The sequence below is a fragment of the Xyrauchen texanus genome, chromosome 43, assembly GCF_025860055.1.
Source record: "Xyrauchen texanus isolate HMW12.3.18 chromosome 43, RBS_HiC_50CHRs, whole genome shotgun sequence".
Lineage (NCBI taxonomy): Eukaryota > Metazoa > Chordata > Actinopteri > Cypriniformes > Catostomidae > Xyrauchen > Xyrauchen texanus.
In genome coordinates this window covers 25085180-25106963 of record NC_068318.1, presented here as the reverse complement: position 1 = coordinate 25106963, position 21784 = coordinate 25085180, and the positions used below count along the sequence as shown (strand labels likewise).

At 36.0% G+C, this 21784-nt stretch overlaps 2 protein-coding genes across 3 annotated transcripts; both read left to right on the top strand.

Moving 5' to 3' along the window:
* Positions 1-1951: 1951 nt before the first annotated feature.
* Positions 1952-5274, top strand: LOC127635833 (high mobility group-T protein-like). Of its 2 annotated transcripts, none has more exons than XM_052116074.1 (5): positions 1952-2059; positions 3750-3911; positions 3982-4127; positions 4231-4405; positions 4539-5274. In XM_052116074.1, the coding sequence occupies exons 2-5, from the start codon at positions 3765-3767 to the stop codon at positions 4683-4685; spliced, it is 615 nt and encodes a 204-aa protein (XP_051972034.1). In that variant the 5' UTR covers positions 1952-2059; positions 3750-3764; the 3' UTR covers positions 4686-5274. The 2 variants fall into 2 exon arrangements, with proteins under 2 accessions (XP_051972034.1, XP_051972033.1); XM_052116073.1 differs by lacking the exon at positions 1952-2059 and adding an exon at positions 2968-3207.
* Positions 5275-7054: 1780 nt separating this feature from the next.
* Positions 7055-18897, top strand: katnal1 (katanin p60 subunit A-like 1). Its single transcript, XM_052116065.1, has 11 exons — positions 7055-7128; positions 7780-8056; positions 9032-9192; positions 10879-11041; positions 12366-12499; positions 13003-13108; positions 13479-13637; positions 14200-14326; positions 14417-14551; positions 15465-15591; positions 17023-18897. The coding sequence occupies exons 2-11, from the start codon at positions 7895-7897 to the stop codon at positions 17219-17221; spliced, it is 1473 nt and encodes a 490-aa protein (XP_051972025.1). The 5' UTR covers positions 7055-7128; positions 7780-7894; the 3' UTR covers positions 17222-18897.
* The last annotated feature ends 2887 nt before the right edge of the window (positions 18898-21784 follow it).

The following is a 21784-nucleotide window of genomic DNA, read 5'->3' as shown; positions in this document are numbered from 1 at the left end:
TTGATGTAGTTTAGTTCATGTATAGTGCATAATGTGTTACCCTGATGGTGTTCAGTGCTTGTGTGAGTGAGTGTGAGCACTGTCTCTACACGTTTATTGGTCATCGCTCCTGGAAAGCCACTATTGGTGAACTTCATATAATCATCAGCCATTCTGTAATTTCTATGGTGATTAACAATACCTTGAAATGTGAAAAGCAGCGTTTTTCAGTATCAAAAGGTTAATAAATGAAGTTTATTACTGAATAATATAAATGATGGTACTGCACCTTAAACTATACAGTAGGCTAAAACAACAGTTTTAAACTGTAAAATTTACAGATTATTTATTAAAGTTGTTAACAATGTAATGTTTTCTGGCAACCACAGCTGCCAGTTTTTTTTGTTTGTTTGTTTTTAGTTTGGCCACGTGGGCTTTATACACGTTTTGGTCCTTATCAAAGTTTAAAAAAAAAATAATAATAATAATAATAATAATAATAATATATATATATATATATATATATATATATATATATATATATATATATATATATATATATATATATATATATTTCAGCTAAAACAAGACTCAATGAATATTGTTCTAAATGAAAGATGCAGTAAACTGTAAGATTTTTTAAATGAATTGACAAGCAGAAAATGACCATATTCCCTGAAATATAACACCTGTCTCTGTGACAGCGCCAGTCTCTGTAAACAGTGGCAAAACTTCGGCCGCGGTCAGTTTGATGGTTGTCAATACACGCAAAGTTTGAAAACGCTGTTTTGCTACTGTTGCTATTTGCTTCAATTTCTAGAACTGTTAGAATCGCTTACTGCGTCTTTACTCACGAATCGATAATACTTCTTCAAATAGGCAACCCAAAATGTCAGTGCCACCGTCTATGTGCTCAATAACAGCGACCATGTGCTCGAGTAGCGACGCGCCTTCTTTGAGGAGTCGTAGCGTTACAGCTGCTTTAGTTTATGAAAGACTAGATGGGTTTCAGTTTCCCCATCGGAGTCCTTCGGCAGTAACCTCGTCCAAGTCCCACACAATACGTATTTGCATACATTGCATATGTGGTTTTCTTGATTAGCCATCTAACAACATTAGAGCAACAATGCCTATGCCAACATTGTGATAGTTTTTATTTCTGCGTTAGACAGACAGATTCATAGATAGGCTATTTAATTTTAAAAACGACCTAAAACATTTTGCAGTCTAAATATTTATTTGCTAAGAATGATCATTTCCTTCTGCCAAATTTGCCATTGTATAATTTAAATGTAAGTAATTCTATCAGTGATTAGTGACTATGGTAATCTAAAGGCTTTGCGATCGACATATACAGGTATGTTTACTGAGAGTCTGATATATAAATACAAAGACCTTTCCCATTGTTTTGGAAATGTTTTCACTTAATTATTCAAATCCAGCTAACTGTTTGTCTGCTGTAATATACTTCTGACGTTTTGTCGTGTTGAACTAACCTAAACTTTGGAATTAATCGGCTTTTGATAGTCAAAAGCAAATCCCACCGATTATCCCATACTAATAAATAGCACTCATAATTTCATATTTTCGTTCAAATCTGACTTTCACGTTCACGTCTTTGATATAAGCGGGTTTTCAATTGTACCGGCCACTTTCATTCAGCGTTATATACCTCACAGCAACGCTGACACTTCGCATGGACTCATTCATTCAGCACTCCGCATGGAACACATAGAACACAGTACTACTACAGCCAACACAGTACACACAGCCTTCATGAGAAAAGAAACACACCGAATTTTGTATTTACCCGCCATTTAAAACACTCATGACGTTTCACAAAAGGCGGCCAATCGCAGCCCGGCTCTTATTAGGACAATGGAAAGCGTTCAGCCAATCACATGCATGTTCGGCATGGTGGTAGCCAATGGGATGAAAGCCCTATAGAGAGTAATGCTAGAGGGTTGAGAGAGCAGACTACTGCGTAACGCTATTACATCCACATACAGCCATTGCAGTACATTCACTACCCAGACAAGACAGTGGAAAGTGTCAGCGTGTAGACATTTCAAAGTGTGAGGTAAGTACAGAAATTGTGAAAAAAGGCTAGGAAACTATAGGAAAGTGACCTTGTAAAAGAGCTATTTTAATTTTGTGATTTTTATGAGACGTTAAAAACGAGGGTATTATCCCCTCAGAATGAGAATGAGGATAACCTAAGATTTGTTTAAATTTAATTTAATCTTTATGTACGCCTTAAAACTGACAGAGAATACATTTGATTTTATTCGGTGGATTAAAATACTGCAAATGTAAAATATATTGTGTGTGTGCATTTTGTTTAATGTTAAGTCGGACAACTAGGCGTACAAACAAGGTATATGGACGGTGATGGTGCCAGCGAGCAGCCATTGCAGCGCTTCACTAGGGATGTCTGTCAGGAGGAGACAGTGTATTTTGAGAAATAAGAAAGTAAAAAAAAAAACAGACTGGCAAAAAATTAAAGTAGAACGTTATTCTTAAGTGTATGGATTTGTAGGCTCGGTTATGTTGAAATGACAAAGATACAAGCGGTAAAAAAAACACCTCAGGAGCTGCGCTTTACAGTAATGGCTGACTGTACTTGCATAGGAAACAAGGCAAAGCCACAGAGCCATAGACAGGCGCAGTTCGCTTCAACTTTTTCAAATCGTGTTTTCGACCCCGCCAGGCTAAAAATGCGCTGTTTTCGCGGCGGAAAATAAAAATAATATCTTTCGTATTTCCAACGCGGGTATTTTCACATTTTTCCGTGAGTGGGAAGGGTGTTAAATTGAGAGTTGAAGTGTGCTTGGTAATACGGCCGCTCTGCTCCCCCTATTGCAAAGCAGTGTAATGGCTGAGCGCTGACACAAAGAGAAGGAGCCATATTCTCAGTGTTAGTGCATGAAGACAAGCGGCCATTGCGAGCCCACTGCAAACTCTGCACAGCACAGACCCAATGTATTACTATACACCGGGCGAATGCACTGGGCTTTTTGCGAAGGAAACAATTTTCGGTCAGGAAAACCGACCCACGCCGTTTGTTTGTCGTGTCTAAAAGCGGGCAGGAAGGCGGGTGGAGACATTTTAGGGGGACTTTCTTTCATGAAGAAGGCTTTCTCACAAAATGGAAGAAGAAATATTGCCGTCGTTGTTGACCTCTTTTCCTTCAGCGAGACGAGAGTGTGCGCCATTGCTATTTGAACGGTACATAGAGAGAAATAGGCTCTTTTCAACGGAGAATATGGTGAAAGTGAACTCCATAATTAAGAATTTTTTACGCGTTTTGCGATCTTTCGCGTACTTTGGCACATAAAATAACTTTGTTCAAATCGTTTATTTGTACTCTTTTTAAACCTTTTTAACTTTGACAAAATATATATTTTTAAAAGTTTGAGTATTTATACTAACTTTTATACATTTTTAACTAATAGAAAGGACCTTTTATTTGTTAAAGCAGCATTTTAAAAGGCAATGTTTCAATAAGTTGTCAAATTTGTTGTGAAAGAAAACTTTAAATTCTCCATGTTCAAATGTGCGCGTCGCAAATACTAGTTACTTGAGATAATGACCAGTTAACAGGGGAGTGCTGATGTTCATATGATCATGTCAAGAGACTTTTTTTTTTTTTTTTTGGCTGGTAGAGTTAATTGAGATAATTCTATGGAGGGGTGTGCTACACATTCAGACTTGAAATTTGAGGACTTGAACTGAATACTCATTAAATTAATTATTTTTCCTCTCTCAAGGATATCTAAGTGACAATGGGGAAGGATCCAACAAAACCAAGAGGCAAAATGTCCTCTTATGCATACTTTGTCCAGACCTGCAGAGAGGAACATAAGAAGAAGCACCCTGAGGCGACGGTCAACTTCTCTGAGTTTTCCAAAAAGTGCTCTGAGCGATGGAAGGTCAGTTACATTTCACATAATCTGTAGTAATGCCCATGTAATCTGTAGTAATGACCCTCCCCTTCCTCAGACTATGTCAGCCAAGGAAAAAGGCAAGTTTGAAGATATGGCTAAACTCGACAAGGCGCGTTACGAGAGGGAGATGAAGAACTACATTCCACCCAAAGGCGAGAAGAAGAAGAGGTTTAAGGACCCCAATGCTCCCAAGAGACCCCCGTAGGCATCTTTCTTCATTCTTATATATAGTTTGGCATCATAGACGGACCATAACCAAGCGTACAAAATTAATAGCAATAATTTTTCTTCCATTCTACCAAAGGTCTGCATTCTTCGTTTTCTGTGCGGAGTTCCGACCTAAGGTGAAAGAAGAGACCCCAGGTCTGTCTATCGGAGATGTGGCAAAGAGACTTGGTGAGAAGTGGAACAAAATATCAGCCGAGGAGAAGCAGCCATATGAGAAGAAGGCAGCCAAGCTGAAGGAGAAGTACGAGAAGGTGAGATACGATACTACGCCCAATCAGCTTCATACTTCTTTATGGCCCCCAAAATGATCAACTGATATTTTATTTGCACTTTTTCTATAAAGAAACTACCTTAATGAACCAAAAGTTTCTTGTTTTCTTATAGGACATTGCTGCATATCGCTGTAAAGGTAAAGTGGTAAGCGTTGCAGCCAAAGCCCCTGCCAAGCCGGACAAGGTTAATGACGATGATGATGAAGATGATGATGATGAGGATGATGACGATGAAGAAGAAGAGGAGGATGACGAGTAGATAAATTGCGTTTAGAGCTTAGCTTGTTGTCTATAAAGCATTTAACCCCCTGTACTCTTTATGGAGACCATAAAATAGGTAAATGAAATTAAAAAAAAATTGAAAAGAAATAAGGCTGTGTATATGATATGTTTTTAAGCTGTACAGTTTCTTTGTTTGTTTTTTCTTTCCTTTTTTGTATAGTTATCACTACAAAATTGTCATTGTGTTTGTCCAAATGCCCAAACCCTTAATTTTGTTTTTAGTTTAATTTCTTAAAAATGGTTCCAACACCAATATCCTTGCCTGGTACAATAAAAAAAAAGGGGGTTGTAAAACTTGGGGTCAAATGGAGTTCTAGAAGTGCGGAGCACACAACCTAGTTTCATGTGAGGTTGTAGTTCATATCTTCATGTAATTTTTTTGTTTATTGTTTTTAGTTTTTTTTTCCAGATCAAACGTTATCATCATTAGTAAATCGCTGTATCAAAGTTATTTACTGTATTTTGAATACCACTGTAATTGCAGAAATTGTAAAAAAAAAAAAAACTTGTTTTGTTCACATTCTGGTAAGCTTCTGACATCAATAAACTTCTTTTTTTTTTTAATATTTAAGTGTTATGGGACTCCACCTATATGTGAAAAGGCATAACAGGCACTTAGGACTTATTGGTGCCTAACTTACAGAACTATCAAGTTCTAGAATTAACTGATGAATGCTGCAATGATTCTCATTTTTTATTTGAACCTGCTTAAATAAGTCCTAATATTGCCAGTGAATTTATTTTCAAAAAAGGTTTACCACGTTTCTGAGCCGTTACCAAGTAATGGCTAGTTTTCTTAATATGAAAGATGATGTAAGATCTAAGTAATCTGAATTATTTATATTTCTGCATAAGCAGCATTTGCCCACATTATAGAAGGTTTACCTCTGACAGATTGTTTGGATCACCAAAGATGAATCATCTTCATGATTTCATGTATTTTTTTTTTTTTTTTGTGTTCTATTTTCTTAACTGCACTGTTAACCCTTACTTTATAGGGTAAATAACTAAAATAACCAGTAAATAACAATAATATAATCATACCGTATTTAACGGTTATATGTATTGCCTCATAGGTAATTTATGTGACATCACTGATTAATAACAGTAAATTACTTTTTATCTAATTAATACTGTAACTAAATACAGCAAATTACTGCATATGTATATCAGTACGAAACCCACAACGTCTTTTCCTGAGGGGTTTACGTATTTCTGTGTTCATAATCTATTTTATTTTATTATCCGTAAATCCCGGTAATTATTTGCTTTAACAGGCACATAGCCAGAATCCGTTTGATCTCAGAGCTTTTCCAGTGGAAATATGCGCCTTCAGCGTTTATGGAGTACACAAAGACAACTAGAGGTAAGCGTAACGATGAAACGCCCCGCGCACCTGTCTGAGGGAAAGCTGCATTTGAGCAGTCCCACGGAATCCGAGTGGAAAACATCAAATTAAGTACAAGCAAGTTGTGTATAGAGAAATAAGAAAACTCTAATGTTATTGAAAGGATAAAGTTTTCCTTGGGGGCTGTTCACAGAGGACGCGTTCTTGCTTTTCGTCTGCCTTATTTTACGTGTTGGTACGTCTTTAGTCGTTGCTTCAGTGACGGTTCGTCAGTTGAAAGCGTTTCATAAACATATCTTTATTCCAATGACATGATTTTCATATCTTTATTTTGGGGCTTGTATTAACAAATATTGATACAGAAGGATGCAAACACACACATTTGTTTGATGTGATATCCAAATGTTGGAAAGTGTGACAGCAGTTTCCACTGGCACCAAAGATTAAAGAATGGTGCTTCTGAATGGAGCATATTTTATTATTTTTTAATAAATGTGTGTATGTGTGTATATTAAGACATGTATTAAGCCTCCCCACATTCCCATTACTGTAATGCAAATATACCAACAGTAATATTACAGTAATTAAAATATAATTACTGTAAAATTAACAAAATAATGATGACATATTATTTTAAAAGTAGTTACACATTATGGTAGTTTTGTTGTAGTACTTTTAATCTATGTTTGTTAAAAAAATATATATATATATATATATATATATATATATATATATATATATATATATTAAATTTTTACTGTAATTTAACGTTACTTTTATTGCAGTAATGACATTCCAATGAGAATCACTATTGAGAATAATGGGAATTACTGAAGAACTAAAAAGAAAAGCGTCCATATGACATTATTATTTGGTTCTGTGAACTGCTATACTACATGTTATAAATATTTATAAAGCTATAATAAAGCGGGCCATTATGCAGGGTTGTTTTTACTCAGGTTCCGCCCCAACACATGTGCTCATTCATCACTCAGCGTCTGTCCGCGGCCATGGCAACATCACTGGGTGACGGAATGTGGACCAGCCGAATGTAAACGCGCCAATAGTAAACGTAAGTCCTTCATTCATTGCCTTGCAACATTTTATTTAAATTCCGAACCTATTTTTTATATCGCATGTTCTAAGAAAGGTTAATAAAAGCAAGTGTAGGACATCAAATTGTGTTTCCCAGTAAATCCTTTTTTTGTTATCGCTGGCCTAAATCTCGGGCGTGTTGCACGGTTGCCTTATGGGTAATGTAGTGCCTTATTATGGCCTTCAGCATTTGCCTTCACATTGAGGCAAACTGAATAAAACTACAAGTCCCTGTGTAAAAGTTGTGGCGTTCGCGCAGATTTTGCATACAAGCACAATTTGATAAACTGGATTGTATGGATTTATTGATTTAATCTGGTTTGTTGAGGTGCTTTTTTTTATTCTAAAAATCAAGTGCGTGCAGTTCAAGCTAATTGAAATCTGCTGGACAGGATTTAGGTGCTTCACCTCAGGTGCCTGTCAACAGAATTAAGTATAGGCCTAGCCTATTTTATGACAGTTATTATGAGGTATGGGCAAAGGTTAATACAGAGATGTTTAGGATCCTGTTTAGAAACCCTCTTGATGTGATCGTTATCAGTGCATCCTCACAGTACTGTCACTATCAGTATAAATTATTGATTCAGTTCTGCATCTTATGCGTCTCTCTGTTTTCTGGCATTATCAGACTCATGGACTTCCTTCAATCAACAACAACAATCAAACAAGCACCTTTGATGATGCTGTAAACTCAGGCTGCATTGAAGTGCTAAAGATCATTCTGTTAAGATTCCGTTCACATCATGAATTTAACAGAGATTTATGACAATGCTAAGAAAGGAAGAGAATATGCATTATTGGGGAACTATGACTCATCCATGGTTTACTATCAAGGTGTTATACAACAGATTCATAAGCACTGCCAGTCCCTCAGAGATCCTGCCCTCAAAGTCAAATGGCAGCAAGTAAGACACCTTATGTTTTATTATCATCTAAACCATTAATGCATCTGATATATATTCATGACCATTTACACTGCTCTGAAATGTATTAAGAAGTCAGTTTGGTCAATACAGTATGCAATCCATCTAATATGCCTCTTAACCCATGTTTTCATTAAAATATATCTGGGACATTCACCCCAAAAATCAAAAGTAAGCATAAAGAAGATTTTTTTTAGGACAATTATGATGTTTTGCATTGTAATATTTTTGTCATAATAACAATTAAGCACAAAATTACTGTAATACAATCATTTATTTAAATCTGCATCAATTATAGTCAGAACCAAACATACTGTACCTCACAATTAATAGTTAATAGAGAATACACTTTTTATTCACATTTCAGTAATGAAAATTAGATTTATTGATTGTGTTTTTCTGTATTGACAATTTATGGGTGGGAGATTTAATTGCCTTGAAAATAATTTCACAATTAAAAAAACAAAAAGAATGATCCTCAAAATACACTTCTTTTTCTTTAATCAAAATACAAATTTATTATAAAAAAGAGAGAAAAATCCAAGGGACTCATGTGGTATGGACAAAAACAAAGCCTTTATGATAAAGGCTTTTTGTTACCCCTTTTTCATCAATATCTATACTTTTTTGCCAATATCTCTTTTTTTATTTATAATTTATTGTTTCTTTATTTTGATTTTGGCAATTTGTTCTTGACCAGTTTTGTGAGTCACTCGTTTATAAGTGCTATTTATTAAAGTGTAAATTAAAATATGATGAACACAAGCCTTTTGCAGATGCTCTGATCTACATTTAGAATGCACTACATTTTATGTCTAAAAAGTTAATGTTTTAATGAGCTGTGAATCTAGATAGGGCTCTAGGTATATTTTATTTAACCAGTGATTAGAGTTTCTTGTGTAGTTTGGAAAGGGCTTAGTTTGGAAATCAATTCACCTCTCTCTCCTCTGAGCCCAGGTTCGGCAGGAGCTGGCAGAGGAATATGAGCAGGTGAAACGTATCGTAAACACCCTGGAGAGTTTTAAGTTGGACAAATCGGTTGATTTCCCCAACCCTCAGCCTGAAGAGAGCCCAAGGGACCCTGATGTCTGGCCTCCCCCGACCCCAGCTGAGCACAGGTAGAATAGGCAGCTGATTATATAAACGCCTGAGGAGTTCTGTAACTGCAGAGCATGGCCAACATCTTCTATTGTTATGCTGTCCCTTAGACTTGCCACGGAATCATAATTTTAACACCGGGGCGGCGTTCAAACGACTGACACTGGTATTACCGCTGGTTGGACGCTAGCTGGTACTATGGGATAATTTTCATTAAATAATATCCTACACAATAACGCAAGGCAGCTTGATTTCAAACTTTGTACTTTTTAAAAATTTATTTTAACACATTTTTTTAATGAAACTTTTTGAAAGATGGCTTTTCAAAAGTTGTGAAGGGCAACATCTCTTTGGTAAAGAACCAAATTCATCTGTGCATTCTCTCCATCATGAACTACTGGTTGGGTATTTCGTTGTCCGGGCAAATGCATCACTTATTGTGGGTTGTTGCTGGTTTAATGATGGTGTTTTATTACCTTTCATTCTAGGACCCAGTTTAGCTGCTTTGAATGTGTGAATACTTTTGTTTTGTTCACTCCTAGGGCTGGGCGATATACAAAAAATATGTTCACAATATTTTTTATAAAAAAAAAAAAAAAAATTATGAAAAAAAATTATATATATATGTATGTCACATCAAAATATCCAATTACATCATCAACCCCTTGGCAATTAAATAAAGAAGTTGTAAAAAAAACATATAACCACCTTTCCATTTACCGTCAGGCAACGGTGGAAAATTAATAATACATATTAAGATCTAAAAACAATTCTAAATGTAAACATAATAATTATAATGACGATACAATCACTGAAATACAAATCGTGGTTCGGGGTGAATGTCTTTTTGCATTATTTTATGATTTAATCACAAATGTATAGGCTATATATAAAGTGACCCTGCAGATTTGCGTTCACAACAATCTGCTCTAACAAACAGCGCTTTAGACATGTGCATAGACGGCTTTTCTGTCATCTGGTCTTAAAAATATAATAAAGTGTGTTTCATAAAGTGTGTCAGTGGGCGTACTTTGCTGCCTTTGTAATTTGATACGTTGGTGAAGAACATCTGGCTTTCAATGTGTTATTTATGTTCATTTATCATGGGTCGCAAACTCTTCATTAGGCAACTATTCTTTATGTAAGTCTATTCTATTTGTTAGGCTATTGTATTGATATTGGAAGCTTCATTCATAATGTTTCCACCATTATAAAATTTCACCGTACACCTTGGCAACCCCAAAGTCACTGCTGTTTTACTATCCAGCTCCTTGTAAAAAGTGTTGACCGTTAAAACACATTGGAACTATATGTTGATATAAGCCTTAAAACAACTCTGTGACACTTTCAAAACATTGGTCTGTTTGTTTGAGTGGTCTTGCACATCAAATTCACATTCAGCCACCTGATTGCTGAACAATGGCAATGAAAGGGGCTGTTGTATTGTTGAGGAAACCTGTTCGGAAACAAGCTTTATTTTTGTAGATCTGTTTGCGGCGAGTGGTGCAGAAATTTCACACTTTTTACACGATTAAGTATCAGAAATAGTGGCAATTAGAATGCACTGAATGCAACACCAATGTAGTAGTTTCTATTGAATACAATTTGCTATGTCATATGGATTTTTTAAAAATACGTTTGTGCCACATTACATTTTGTGGTCATAAATGAAGTCTGAAAGGTGAAATCACTCTTTCTGGTTATAGAGCACCTGCCCAGATGAAGAAGCCAATCCCTTTCTCAAAACCCCAGAGGAAAGAGTCACCTGGAATGCAGCATCGTGGGCCTGTGGGGAGGGGTCAGCCAAACGTCAAATCAGATAGGCCGAACACCCGTGATGGACGTGGAAATAAAGCTAAAGATGAAAAAGTTAGTCACTCAAAGTATGAGACCAAATTAACAATCTGTGAAAAATACAGTATCTAAATCTTATTGTTTAAAGACTTTTAGAATTGTGGTTTATTTAATTTCAGTTCAACTGCTTAAAGGGATATTTCACCCCAGAATGAAAATTCTCTCATCATTTACTGACCCTCATGCCATCCCAGATGTGTAGGACTTTCTTTTTCTACAGAAAACAAATTAAATTTTTTTCGAAGATTATTTCAGATCTAGATCCTCACAATGCAAGTGAAGGAGTACCAACATTTTGAAGGTCCAAAGTGCACATTAGGGCAGCATAAAAGTAATCCACACTACTACAGAGGTTTAATCCATGTCTTCAGAATTATATGATAGGTGTGGGGGAAAACAGATGAAAATTTAAGTCATTTTTTACTTTAAATTCTCCTCCCTGCCCAGTAGGTGACGATATGCACAAATAGTGTGAATTCCCAAAAACAAAAAAACTATTTGTGTGTGAAAGTGGAGATTTAAATATTGATCTGTTTCTCACCCACACTTATCATATCACTTCTATCGGGAAGATACGCAGGCTTGAGTGAGGTTTAAGATGCCATTTATTTGATGAATGTAAAACAGAAAAGTAATGTCTCTCTTTGGTGTAGCCCCTACGCCAAAGAGAGACATTACTTTTCTGTTTTACAGTCGTCATACGTCGTTACGTTTTACATACGTCTGGCGGTCCGAGGGAGTTGTACCCGGAACTGTCATATCCTGCCGGAGATATGAGGCAGGGGCGAGGAGCCTACCCCCGTGTGGGACAGGGCTCAACTGATGGTGGTGGGGTGGTGGAGGTTGCCATGTTAGCACACCGAAACAGCAATGTGATAGATTGTGAGCAGACTTATAAAGCAATGGCTTACATGCGATTGCTAGGAATTACCCAGCTAATGGTGTGATGATGAACGCTGCTAGTCTTCCCGCTAGAACTACGCTGCGCTTACATTTCTGAAGACATGGATTTAACCACTTGTGCTGCTTTTGAGCTTTTTGGAGCTTCAAATTTAGGTACCCATTCACTTGCATTATAAGGACCTACACAGCTGAAATATTCTTCTAAAAATCTACATTTGTGTTTTGGAGAAGAAAGTAAGTCACGCACATCTAGGATAGCATGAGGGTGAGTAAATGATTAATGAATTTCATTTTTGGATGAACAATCCCTTTAAAAGCATAAAACAATATCATCAGAATAAGCATTTGAATATGAATTGTTCATTGATGTACTGCTGAGCTGTAACTTATTAACAAGTACCTGTTAATAATATAACTTGACCATTTGTTTTTTCAGAGTAAGAAGAATGCCCAAGAAGGTGCTGGTGCTGGTGATGGGGAACAGAGGAAGTTTGATGGCACAGGCTATGACGTTGATCTGGTGGATGCACTGGAGAGGGATATTGTGTTTAGGAATCCCAATATTCACTGGTATTTAAAGTGATTATGTACCTAAATATTTTAAGTAAATATTGGGTAAAATAATTGTTTATTCATGCATTCAATTTATGCAATTTTTTGTCTCATCTATTTAAAATGTAATTATTCATGATGATACTGCACAGGAAGTTCCACAGATTTCTGCAAAATTAGCATGCCTGTCATTGATAGAATTCTACAAATCCCTTGCCCTTGCATGTTAGTTTATTAAATATTTTAACTAATTTGATAATACTTTTAGCTACCAAAAAGAATGCAGCTCTGTTTAACACTTATTACATATTTACTTCTGCAGTTTTTCTGTCAAAATCAGCAGAACATGTGAAAAAGTCCACAGATTCCATCTGAGCGTAGCTGTATATTTAGGAATGTAGTTGTTTAAGTTTTCGTGCTTCAGCTCAGACAAATAAGGAATGTGTTGAGTCAGCGACAGCTGTCAGTCACAGTGGCAGATACTGATTCAGGCAAGCTGTCATATGTTACTGTTCCTACAGGGATGACATAGCGGATTTGGAAGATGCCAAGAAGCTGCTGAGAGAGGCTGTGGTCCTGCCCATGTGGATGCCAGACTTCTTCAAGGGGATCCGCCGCCCATGGAAGGTTAATATGTTAGATGATTCCATACAGTAGTTAGACATCTGAGCATACACACAGAGAAACATATGGATATATAGTCTTATAGTAATGTTTTCACCAAGGTTTTAAGTGTTATGTTATATTAATGAATCAATCCTATCAATTTCTTGTGACCAAAGCTTATATTACAGTCCACTAGGGGTCGCCATTACACTAGTTTAACATGGCTCTTTGCAGAGAGATTTTTTTTTCCTTCACTTTGTTTTCCATTTGCCATCTGCTCTGTTTAAGTGTTTTTTCACTTTCACTGCTACAACTTTTTTTATAAGTGTCAGCTCATAGTGTGTACCCCTTTGGAGAGAATATCAATACATATGTTGTCCCAAACTACCAGGGGGTGCTGATGGTGGGGCCTCCAGGCACAGGTAAGACCATGTTGGCCAAAGCCGTTGCCACAGAATGTGGCACAACCTTCTTCAATGTGTCGTCCTCCACACTCACCTCAAAGTACAGAGGAGAGTCAGAGAAACTAGTGCGGCTGCTCTTTGAAATGGTGAGTGATCTCCAAGAAAGCAAGGACATATAGTTCTGTTTAAAATAAGAGCAGAAAGTGGCTGGGATTTAATGTTGACTGTTTGATTGTGTATGTCTGTTTATGTTTTTCCTGATTTGCTTGAAACCTATCCACCTACTTTATAGAAAATTTTGTGATATTTAGATATTAGGTAGTGGAATAAAAATTTGTCAATAGACTAATTTTTTATTTCAGTTTAAAGATTATATTAATATATATATACACTGTAAGAGAAAGAGTATATTTCAGGTCCTGAAACTGCCTAACTAAGTGTTTCACCAATTTTTAATCACCTTTTTGGCTGAGACAAATTCATTATTAAAAGTAGTTAATAAAACTATTCCCCTTAGTATTTCAATTAATAGTTCAAATAGTTTTAGTTGGATTATTGCATGTCAGTTACATTTACAACACTATGATAATAAAAGATATGATACACTAAAATTGTTGGTAATGTTGTAGGCTATATGGAAAAAGTTTGATAATCTAGATATTTGAGTTTCTATAGTTTTTCAATAAATTACTTCTTTTGCTGTAACAGGCTCGTTTTTATGCCCCCACAACAATATTTATTGATGAGATTGACTCTGTTTGTGGGAGGCGGGGCACATCAGATGAACATGAAGCCAGTCGCAGAGTGAAATCAGAATTACTGGTGCAGATGGACGGTGAGTTTTGTCATGCAGGTGTGACCCTGTCATTATTTTACATTAAACGTTACAACCTTATTTTACCTCCCATTGGTGTAATGTTATCAGGAGTAGGAGGTGCTCAAGAGAGTGACGATCCCTCTAAAATGGTAATGGTCCTGGCTGCCACCAACTTACCCTGGGACATCGATGAGGCTCTAAGGAGAAGACTGGAAAAGAGAATCTACATTCCACTACCCACTGGTAATCTAACATCCTCACACCCCGCACCACAACGGCTTGAGGCTGTCTACACTGGACGCGTCGACACGAACGTTCTAAACCGTTTAATTTGTGTAGGAGCACCAGTGCGTGCAGTACAAAATGGAACGTGGCACAAAAAATATTTATAGTCAGCGCAATAGATGCGCCACAGCGGACACTTCAAATGTAGACAGCATCAGTGATTATAATGGGATTCTATTGTTTTTGACGTGAAGCTTGCGTCCGGTGTAGACAGGCTGTTACACAGACAGCAAACCATTTGCTAGGCAGTCACAACTTCAATAATTGTTCGATGCATGTCACCCACTCATGAGTGAACTAGGCTGACTAATTTCTGGCTTTCACGCTGTGAGTCATTGCTCATGATGTTTCATTGTCTGATGCAACTCCTTTGTTATATTTTATAATGGGAATGCTTTAATGTTAATAATTCCCACACAATGGGATTTCTATTAATAGTACTAATGATAAGATTATATGTAATCAAAATACCATTGGAAAACCTTTATTCTATTACATGATCTTGTGTTAGACTCATAGACTTGTTTTTCTTTTATCAACATTAAGACATCAGGTTAAAGTTTATATTAATGTAAAGGAAGTTTCAGGTCAATTCTTTCGATTATTAAAAGTACAACTATTCCTAATAGGTTTTATTGCAACTATTGCTCTAACAGACTTGTTTTTATGCCCCCACTACAATATTTATTGACAAGAATGACTTTATTTGTGGGAGTTCTTTTGATAGTACTAATGTAAAATTAGAATGAATCAAAATACCACTGAAAGACATTTATTCTATTACACAGTCTTGTGTTAGACTCATAGCTGTCAATTTTAATTTGTTAATTAAAATGTTTTTGCTGTTTATAACTGTTACTGAACTCCACAGCTATAGGACGGGCAGAACTGTTAAAGATCAACCTAAGGGAAGTTGACGTGGCTCCTGATGTTGATCTCACCCTCATTGCTGAAAAAATCGAGGGTTATTCAGGAGCTGACATCACCAACGTCTGCAGGTATTTTTTTGTATTACAGATAACAACTTGAAATAACTAGATTTTTTGCAAGTTTTTCAAGTTTTCTGTTCACTGAAAATAAAATGTTGCACAAAACGACAAAATTACAGCCATTTAGAATGCATGTAGTTGATGATTGAGGTCAACAGTGACAGCCCAAATGTATTGGATGTTTCCCATTCATTATCTCCATAGACATGCTAAATAATTCTTCAACAAAGTCTTGAACCAAACCACCTATGTCTGAAATGAATCACAACATTACAATTGATTAGAAGCAAAAAAGGTACCTTCAGACCTGTGTGTAGTATTTCACCAAGAATGTGACATATTTGCCTTAAAGGAATATTCCAGGTGCAATACATAATATTGATTGCCAAAAAAATACATTTTGACTTGCCCCTGAGTTACAGTGAGACACAATAGAAGTGAATAGGGGCCAATCCGTAAACGCTAAAATACTCACTGTTTCAAAAGTACAGCCACAACACGTAAACTATATGCGTTAACTTGATTTTAGTGTGGTTTTAAGGTTTAGTTCCTAACCTTTTCTGTGTAAAGTTATAGCCAATTTGACAACTTTGTTGCCATGATGCTGTAATGTCAACAAACCTTAAAACCTTAAAAGGACTGCAAATATGACGATTTAAACAACTTAACAGCTCAATTAATACACAAGTTTTAACAAATGAATTAATGTAAGTGCTTTTATAAAATTATAAGCTTCACATTTCTGCCTTTAAACCCTCCAAAAATGGGCCCCATTCACTTCCATTGTAAGTGCCTCAATGGAACTTCGGTTTTTACTTTTCTAAAGAAAAGTAATGACGAGTCGAAATAAATTTTTGTGCTAATCAACATCTTGCCACAAATGCTGGTGATTTACCTTAACTTGTAATGAACCCGGAATATTCCTTTAAGTTTAAATCACAGAAGCGTACAAATTTTTCTATGGAGATTCTGAATGGAATGTTTTTATTCTGGTATTCCTGATTAGGATACAAAGTTATATGATGGTTGCCATAGTAATGGCTTAAGCATCAGCCTGAAGCCCAGTGTTTAGCTGTCTGTGTGGAAACAGAGGACAGAAAAACTTCATACTGGTCATACTCCTGTCACATCATACTACATTATACAAAAGAAACCACTCACTTGTTCGCTCATTCACCATTCAATACAATGTAAATCAGAAATAGCTGTAGACACTACTGCACTTTGTGTATGGTGGTACAGAAAAACAAAAATGACTAAAAAACCTGAAATTGGATTTCAAACCACATATGGATTGGGTTTGGATCAGGTTTGTTTGGCGGCTCAGATTGTGAACAGCTAAATGGATTTGAGTTGTATACTCCATAAAAACTATCTGAATAAAGCCTTTGACTTACAGTGTAGTAAATGTGACTGATGGCCTTGTGGCTGTGCTCTCAGAGATGCATCAATGATGGCGATGAGACGGAGGATCCAGGGCCTCACTCCAGAAGAGATCAGGGCTCTTTCTAAAGATGAGCTGCAGATGCCAGTCACAATGGAGGACTTTGAGCTTGCACTCAAAAAGATCTCAAAATCCGTCTCTGCAGCTGACCTGGAGAAATACGAGTCCTGGATGTCTGAGTTTGGATCTGTTTGAAGAGAAACAACACTATGTGAATGTAGAAAAATTCACAATTAAAATGCTACACTGTGAACCGATACTTGAAAATTACATGGATTTATATCTCAAGACATTTGAATATATAAAGATGCTACTAAAAAACTGTTGTCAAACCAGTGTCCTGGACCAAGAAGCAGAGTCGCACCTTGAAATGTCAAAAATGCACTACCTGTCTGGCACCATTCACTGGTTTCTGTCTGTGGTATGACACTGAGTCAAATTTATTTGTTATTTCTACAGCTCGGTTTCAAGTTATTTCTAATTTGGTTTACTGTTAACACAAATGGAATGAGTTGCTAATGACATATTTTAACTTTTGAGAGTCAGAGCTGTGAAAACGATACTTGACCAGGGAGAACAGCATTATCCTGGCATTGTACTGTATGTTTTTTAATGTTGGATAGTGTGTAGAGACTCATATTCTGTGTTGTTTTATCCGTTTTACCTATGATATTGCATGACATTTATAGTCATCATAATAAAATAAACATTCATTCTCTTCCTGTTCAATGTTGTTGTGTATGGCCAGAAACCTGAAGGTTAAGTCAATATGAAAGGGCGTTCACAATCTATTTTACTTCTGTAATATGTCAGAATGAAACCGAGTAATGAGGGAAAACTTAGAGGAGGACTTTATGTATTGGGATTTGATTGGATAATGAAATGTGGGTGTTACATACCAGGATGGTGCCAGGTGGTTGGAAGGAAGGAGTTGAAAAATAAGAGGGCATGGAGACATCAGCCGATAAGGAAAGTAGTTTCAGAGGTGGAACAAATTATTACAGTGTCAACTGAACCAGTTATTAATATAGTGACCAGATCTGGAAACATGATGTTTAATGTAGTTGTTCTCTTGTTCTGTACAATGACAGAAAAGTGTGACTCAGTCTTCAGGGGGAGAATGGAGAGGAAGTATGACTCTGATATTGTGGGTTCTGTACTGTGAGTGTGGGCTGTGTGTGGAGTTGGCCTTTAAAAGCCATGCTTAGCGATTTATCTTTTTCTGAACATCTAGTTCTGAGTTAATACAGCTACTGTCACAATGAGTTGTCAGCCTAAAGGAAGAAGTCGGTGCATGATTGTTTCAAAATTATTAACTCTCAAAATTTCATCAAAAGTTAGCATCATTCATCACAGCATGAAAAAAGTGTGAACATCTTTCTAATGCTCGAAATACCCCTCATCCATCTACTTAGACTGAGAGTATATTGTCTTGTTATGATCACATTATTTATCAAACCGTACACTTAAGAGTCTGTGTGAACCCAGATGGATGTGGCACAGTGAGTGTAACCAAAGAGAGTGTGAATGAATCATATACATGGACAACAGTCCGGCCGGCTGACAAGAAGGCCTGTGATGGCATGACGTGGGACTGAAGTAGAAATCAGGGAGATTGGGAAGGACTTGTCCTCTTTCGTGGCTCTTTAAAGGTAAAACTACACAACTCAGATGCTCATGAGTGTTTATTTCAACTGAGCATGTTGTTCATGTAAAAAATTACATTTGATCCAAAAATAAAACAATGCACTTCAAAAATTTAATAAACGGAGGATTCATATTCTCAGCATATCTCATCAGGACCTTAATTATATTAGGCTGATAGTCACGAAACCAGCCAAGAAGATGACTGGCTCATAATTCAGCAAAATCAAAAGTAAGAAATAAGAAGTTATACATTGCTTAAAGAAGATGAAACCTATTTTTAGGACAAATAAGACTTTTTTGCGTTGTGCCATTTGTGGGCAAAACAAAAAACATATTTTCTTAATGCAAACATAGTCTGTAATGCAAAACAAATAAAATAAAAATAAAACAATGGCTTATTATATTAACTGTATTTAATTATAGAAAGCATTAATATCATTTTTATGGAATTATTTGTGTTTAATTTACATTTTAGGGATGTATATATATATATATATATATATATATATATATATATATATATATATATATATATATATATATTATATTATATTTATTTATTTTTATATTTTACTGAATGATTTTATTTTATTTTATTTTGGGGGTCAAATGTGACCTGGCCATGTGGAAATTATTTCATGAGATATACTCAATAGCTTATATATTTTTAAGATGGGCTAGAGAATTTACTTAATATAACTTATAACGTATAAAATATAAAAGCCCATAAAAATATAATCAAAACCAGAGGTTAAAAAAAAGAGAGATGTATGAACACACTGGTACAACTGTAAAGTTAACAGCTAATATTAATGTCATGATACCAGTGAGCATATAGAAACCACATGACCACAGAGGTTAAACTATTGCATGCTTCTGTGTGTGGATGGATAACACTCCAAACACCATGCTTACAAAGAGGTGTTGAATTAAAGGCAGATGTTTCAGAAGGTGTCAAATGCATCTATTTTTACTCATCCATAAATTCCTGCGCATAATCATCAACTGCATTCTGGGAAAAATATCTTAACTTAAAGACTTAGCTGTATTGACTCAGACCAATTACTCCTCTCCACAGCATCTGGCACCCAACAGATTTAGGTGCTTTAATGGATTTTATCTATTCAGAAAGGGAAAAAAGCATGTTGAGTGGTTACATCTGTTGCATGTAGCTACATAGTGTGCGTGTGAATTTTACACATTTGCACATCATCAATGTCACCATATATAAATTGAAATATTTGCTATAAAAGAAAGTCTTCTCTCGCAGCTGTATTCTTCAGTAGTAATCCTCTGTAACAGTAATTGTGGGTTTGAAAATGCATGCAATTATATGTACTGCATTCTGATAAACTCATACGACCTTCACAAGTGGCTTTAGATTTGACAGTGTTATGAAAATGTATCTGGTGTTTTTTTACACAAAGGAGGGTTTAAAAAATGCAATACTGTAATACAGTGATACTTGTGTGCTTTGTGTTCTTCTGCTTTCAGGTTCAGAGCTCAGCTGTGTTGCAGTTTTTAGTATTTCCCTGGAGATTATGCTTTTGTTGGTTGTTGCTCTTTGTCAACAAATTTCCTGTTTTATACATGTGACCCTTAATGCCTTAGAGAGAATGCCGTTTCCTGAAATTAATACCTAACATGACTTGTTGAAACCTCAAGGGGCAGTAACAGAAAGACACATGGGTAATCAATTGGTGTTAAATTTTGTTAAAAGATTAAATAGACAGACTTAAAGGTAAAGTTTTGGATGTTAAAATACTTTCTCCTATCCCACTTAATAAGCAGAAACAGTTATAGATAAACCATTTGTACAACCTGGTCTCATAGAATCACAGTACTATACCTTGATTTTTGCAAAATATTTTTTTTGGCTTGTTTGCATATCACATATCGTGGCAGTATCCTGGTCAAATAAACACTAGAGGCACTGAAACAATGACTTTTTTCCCTTTATACACAAATCATGAGTAAAACAGCAGATTATCAGTTCATAAATATTTACTTTTCGACCGGATTCTCACACAATGCTATCTTGTGACATCAAAACACTTGTAAGGTGATACATTTTATACAACTCTTTTATACAGCTTTTAGCGCCAAAGAGTGGCCATTTCACCTTGGAATACGTGTAACCACGTAATATAATTTAGAAAAATGTCGCCATGGTCATAATTGAATTTTCATGAGATTTGGTCTGCATTCATAGGTTAATTTGAATGAATGAATGTTACATTTACATTTTTGGCTGGTAAAGAGATGCTTTGTTTGAGCACAACCAATGGTGTGAGTTTGGGGCGGGGCAATCTGTTTGTTCGAACAATGGTAGATGGGGGAGTCAGGGAATTTGTTTAAAAACCATCATTATTTTCACAATTCCATTTGCAATTACACATTTCACCTTTTAAAATGTAGACTCAGCACAGTTAGACTAGTGGTAAAGTCAAAATAACCATACTTGCATGATCACATGAATCTTACATGTTTACATATAATTTTACATATATACAGGGTATATATATATGTCCCCTCTAATTTATACACTCTCCTGTTGCCCAACTGAAACAACTACAATAAAGTGCATAAAGTGTTTTTGAGAGTCCCCAATCATGACTTGTTTTTCTAGCTGTTCCTTTCCTACATAACGGAACAGAACTGCTGCTTCTGGGCTGCGGGCCATGATTAGTCCCGGTTCCAGAAATCAAATCACATGGGTTTCCCTCTCATCAGACCAACCCTGCATGTTTTACTCGGCCTAATGGGATGCCCTGTCATTGTTAGTGAAATACATATCCAAAAAGGGAAAGACAGCTAAACACCACCAGACCTAATCAACATTGTTTGTTAACAAACAGTAAGCCATCCTTCTTGATGATATAACACCCTATTCCCTACAGACATAAACAGTACACCGTGAACCAACATTTAAACCCCTAAATATGGAACGAATTTACAAAAGCACTCAGCACACGTGGTGCTTTAATCATAAACAGTTATATATTTGATAAAGAGAGTTTGTTTAAATGCTTTCAGTAGATCTACTGAAAAGCCAGCTTCAGTGTCAACTAGTGTCGCTACTCTTCAGTCCTGTAGGGGTCACTGCAAGGG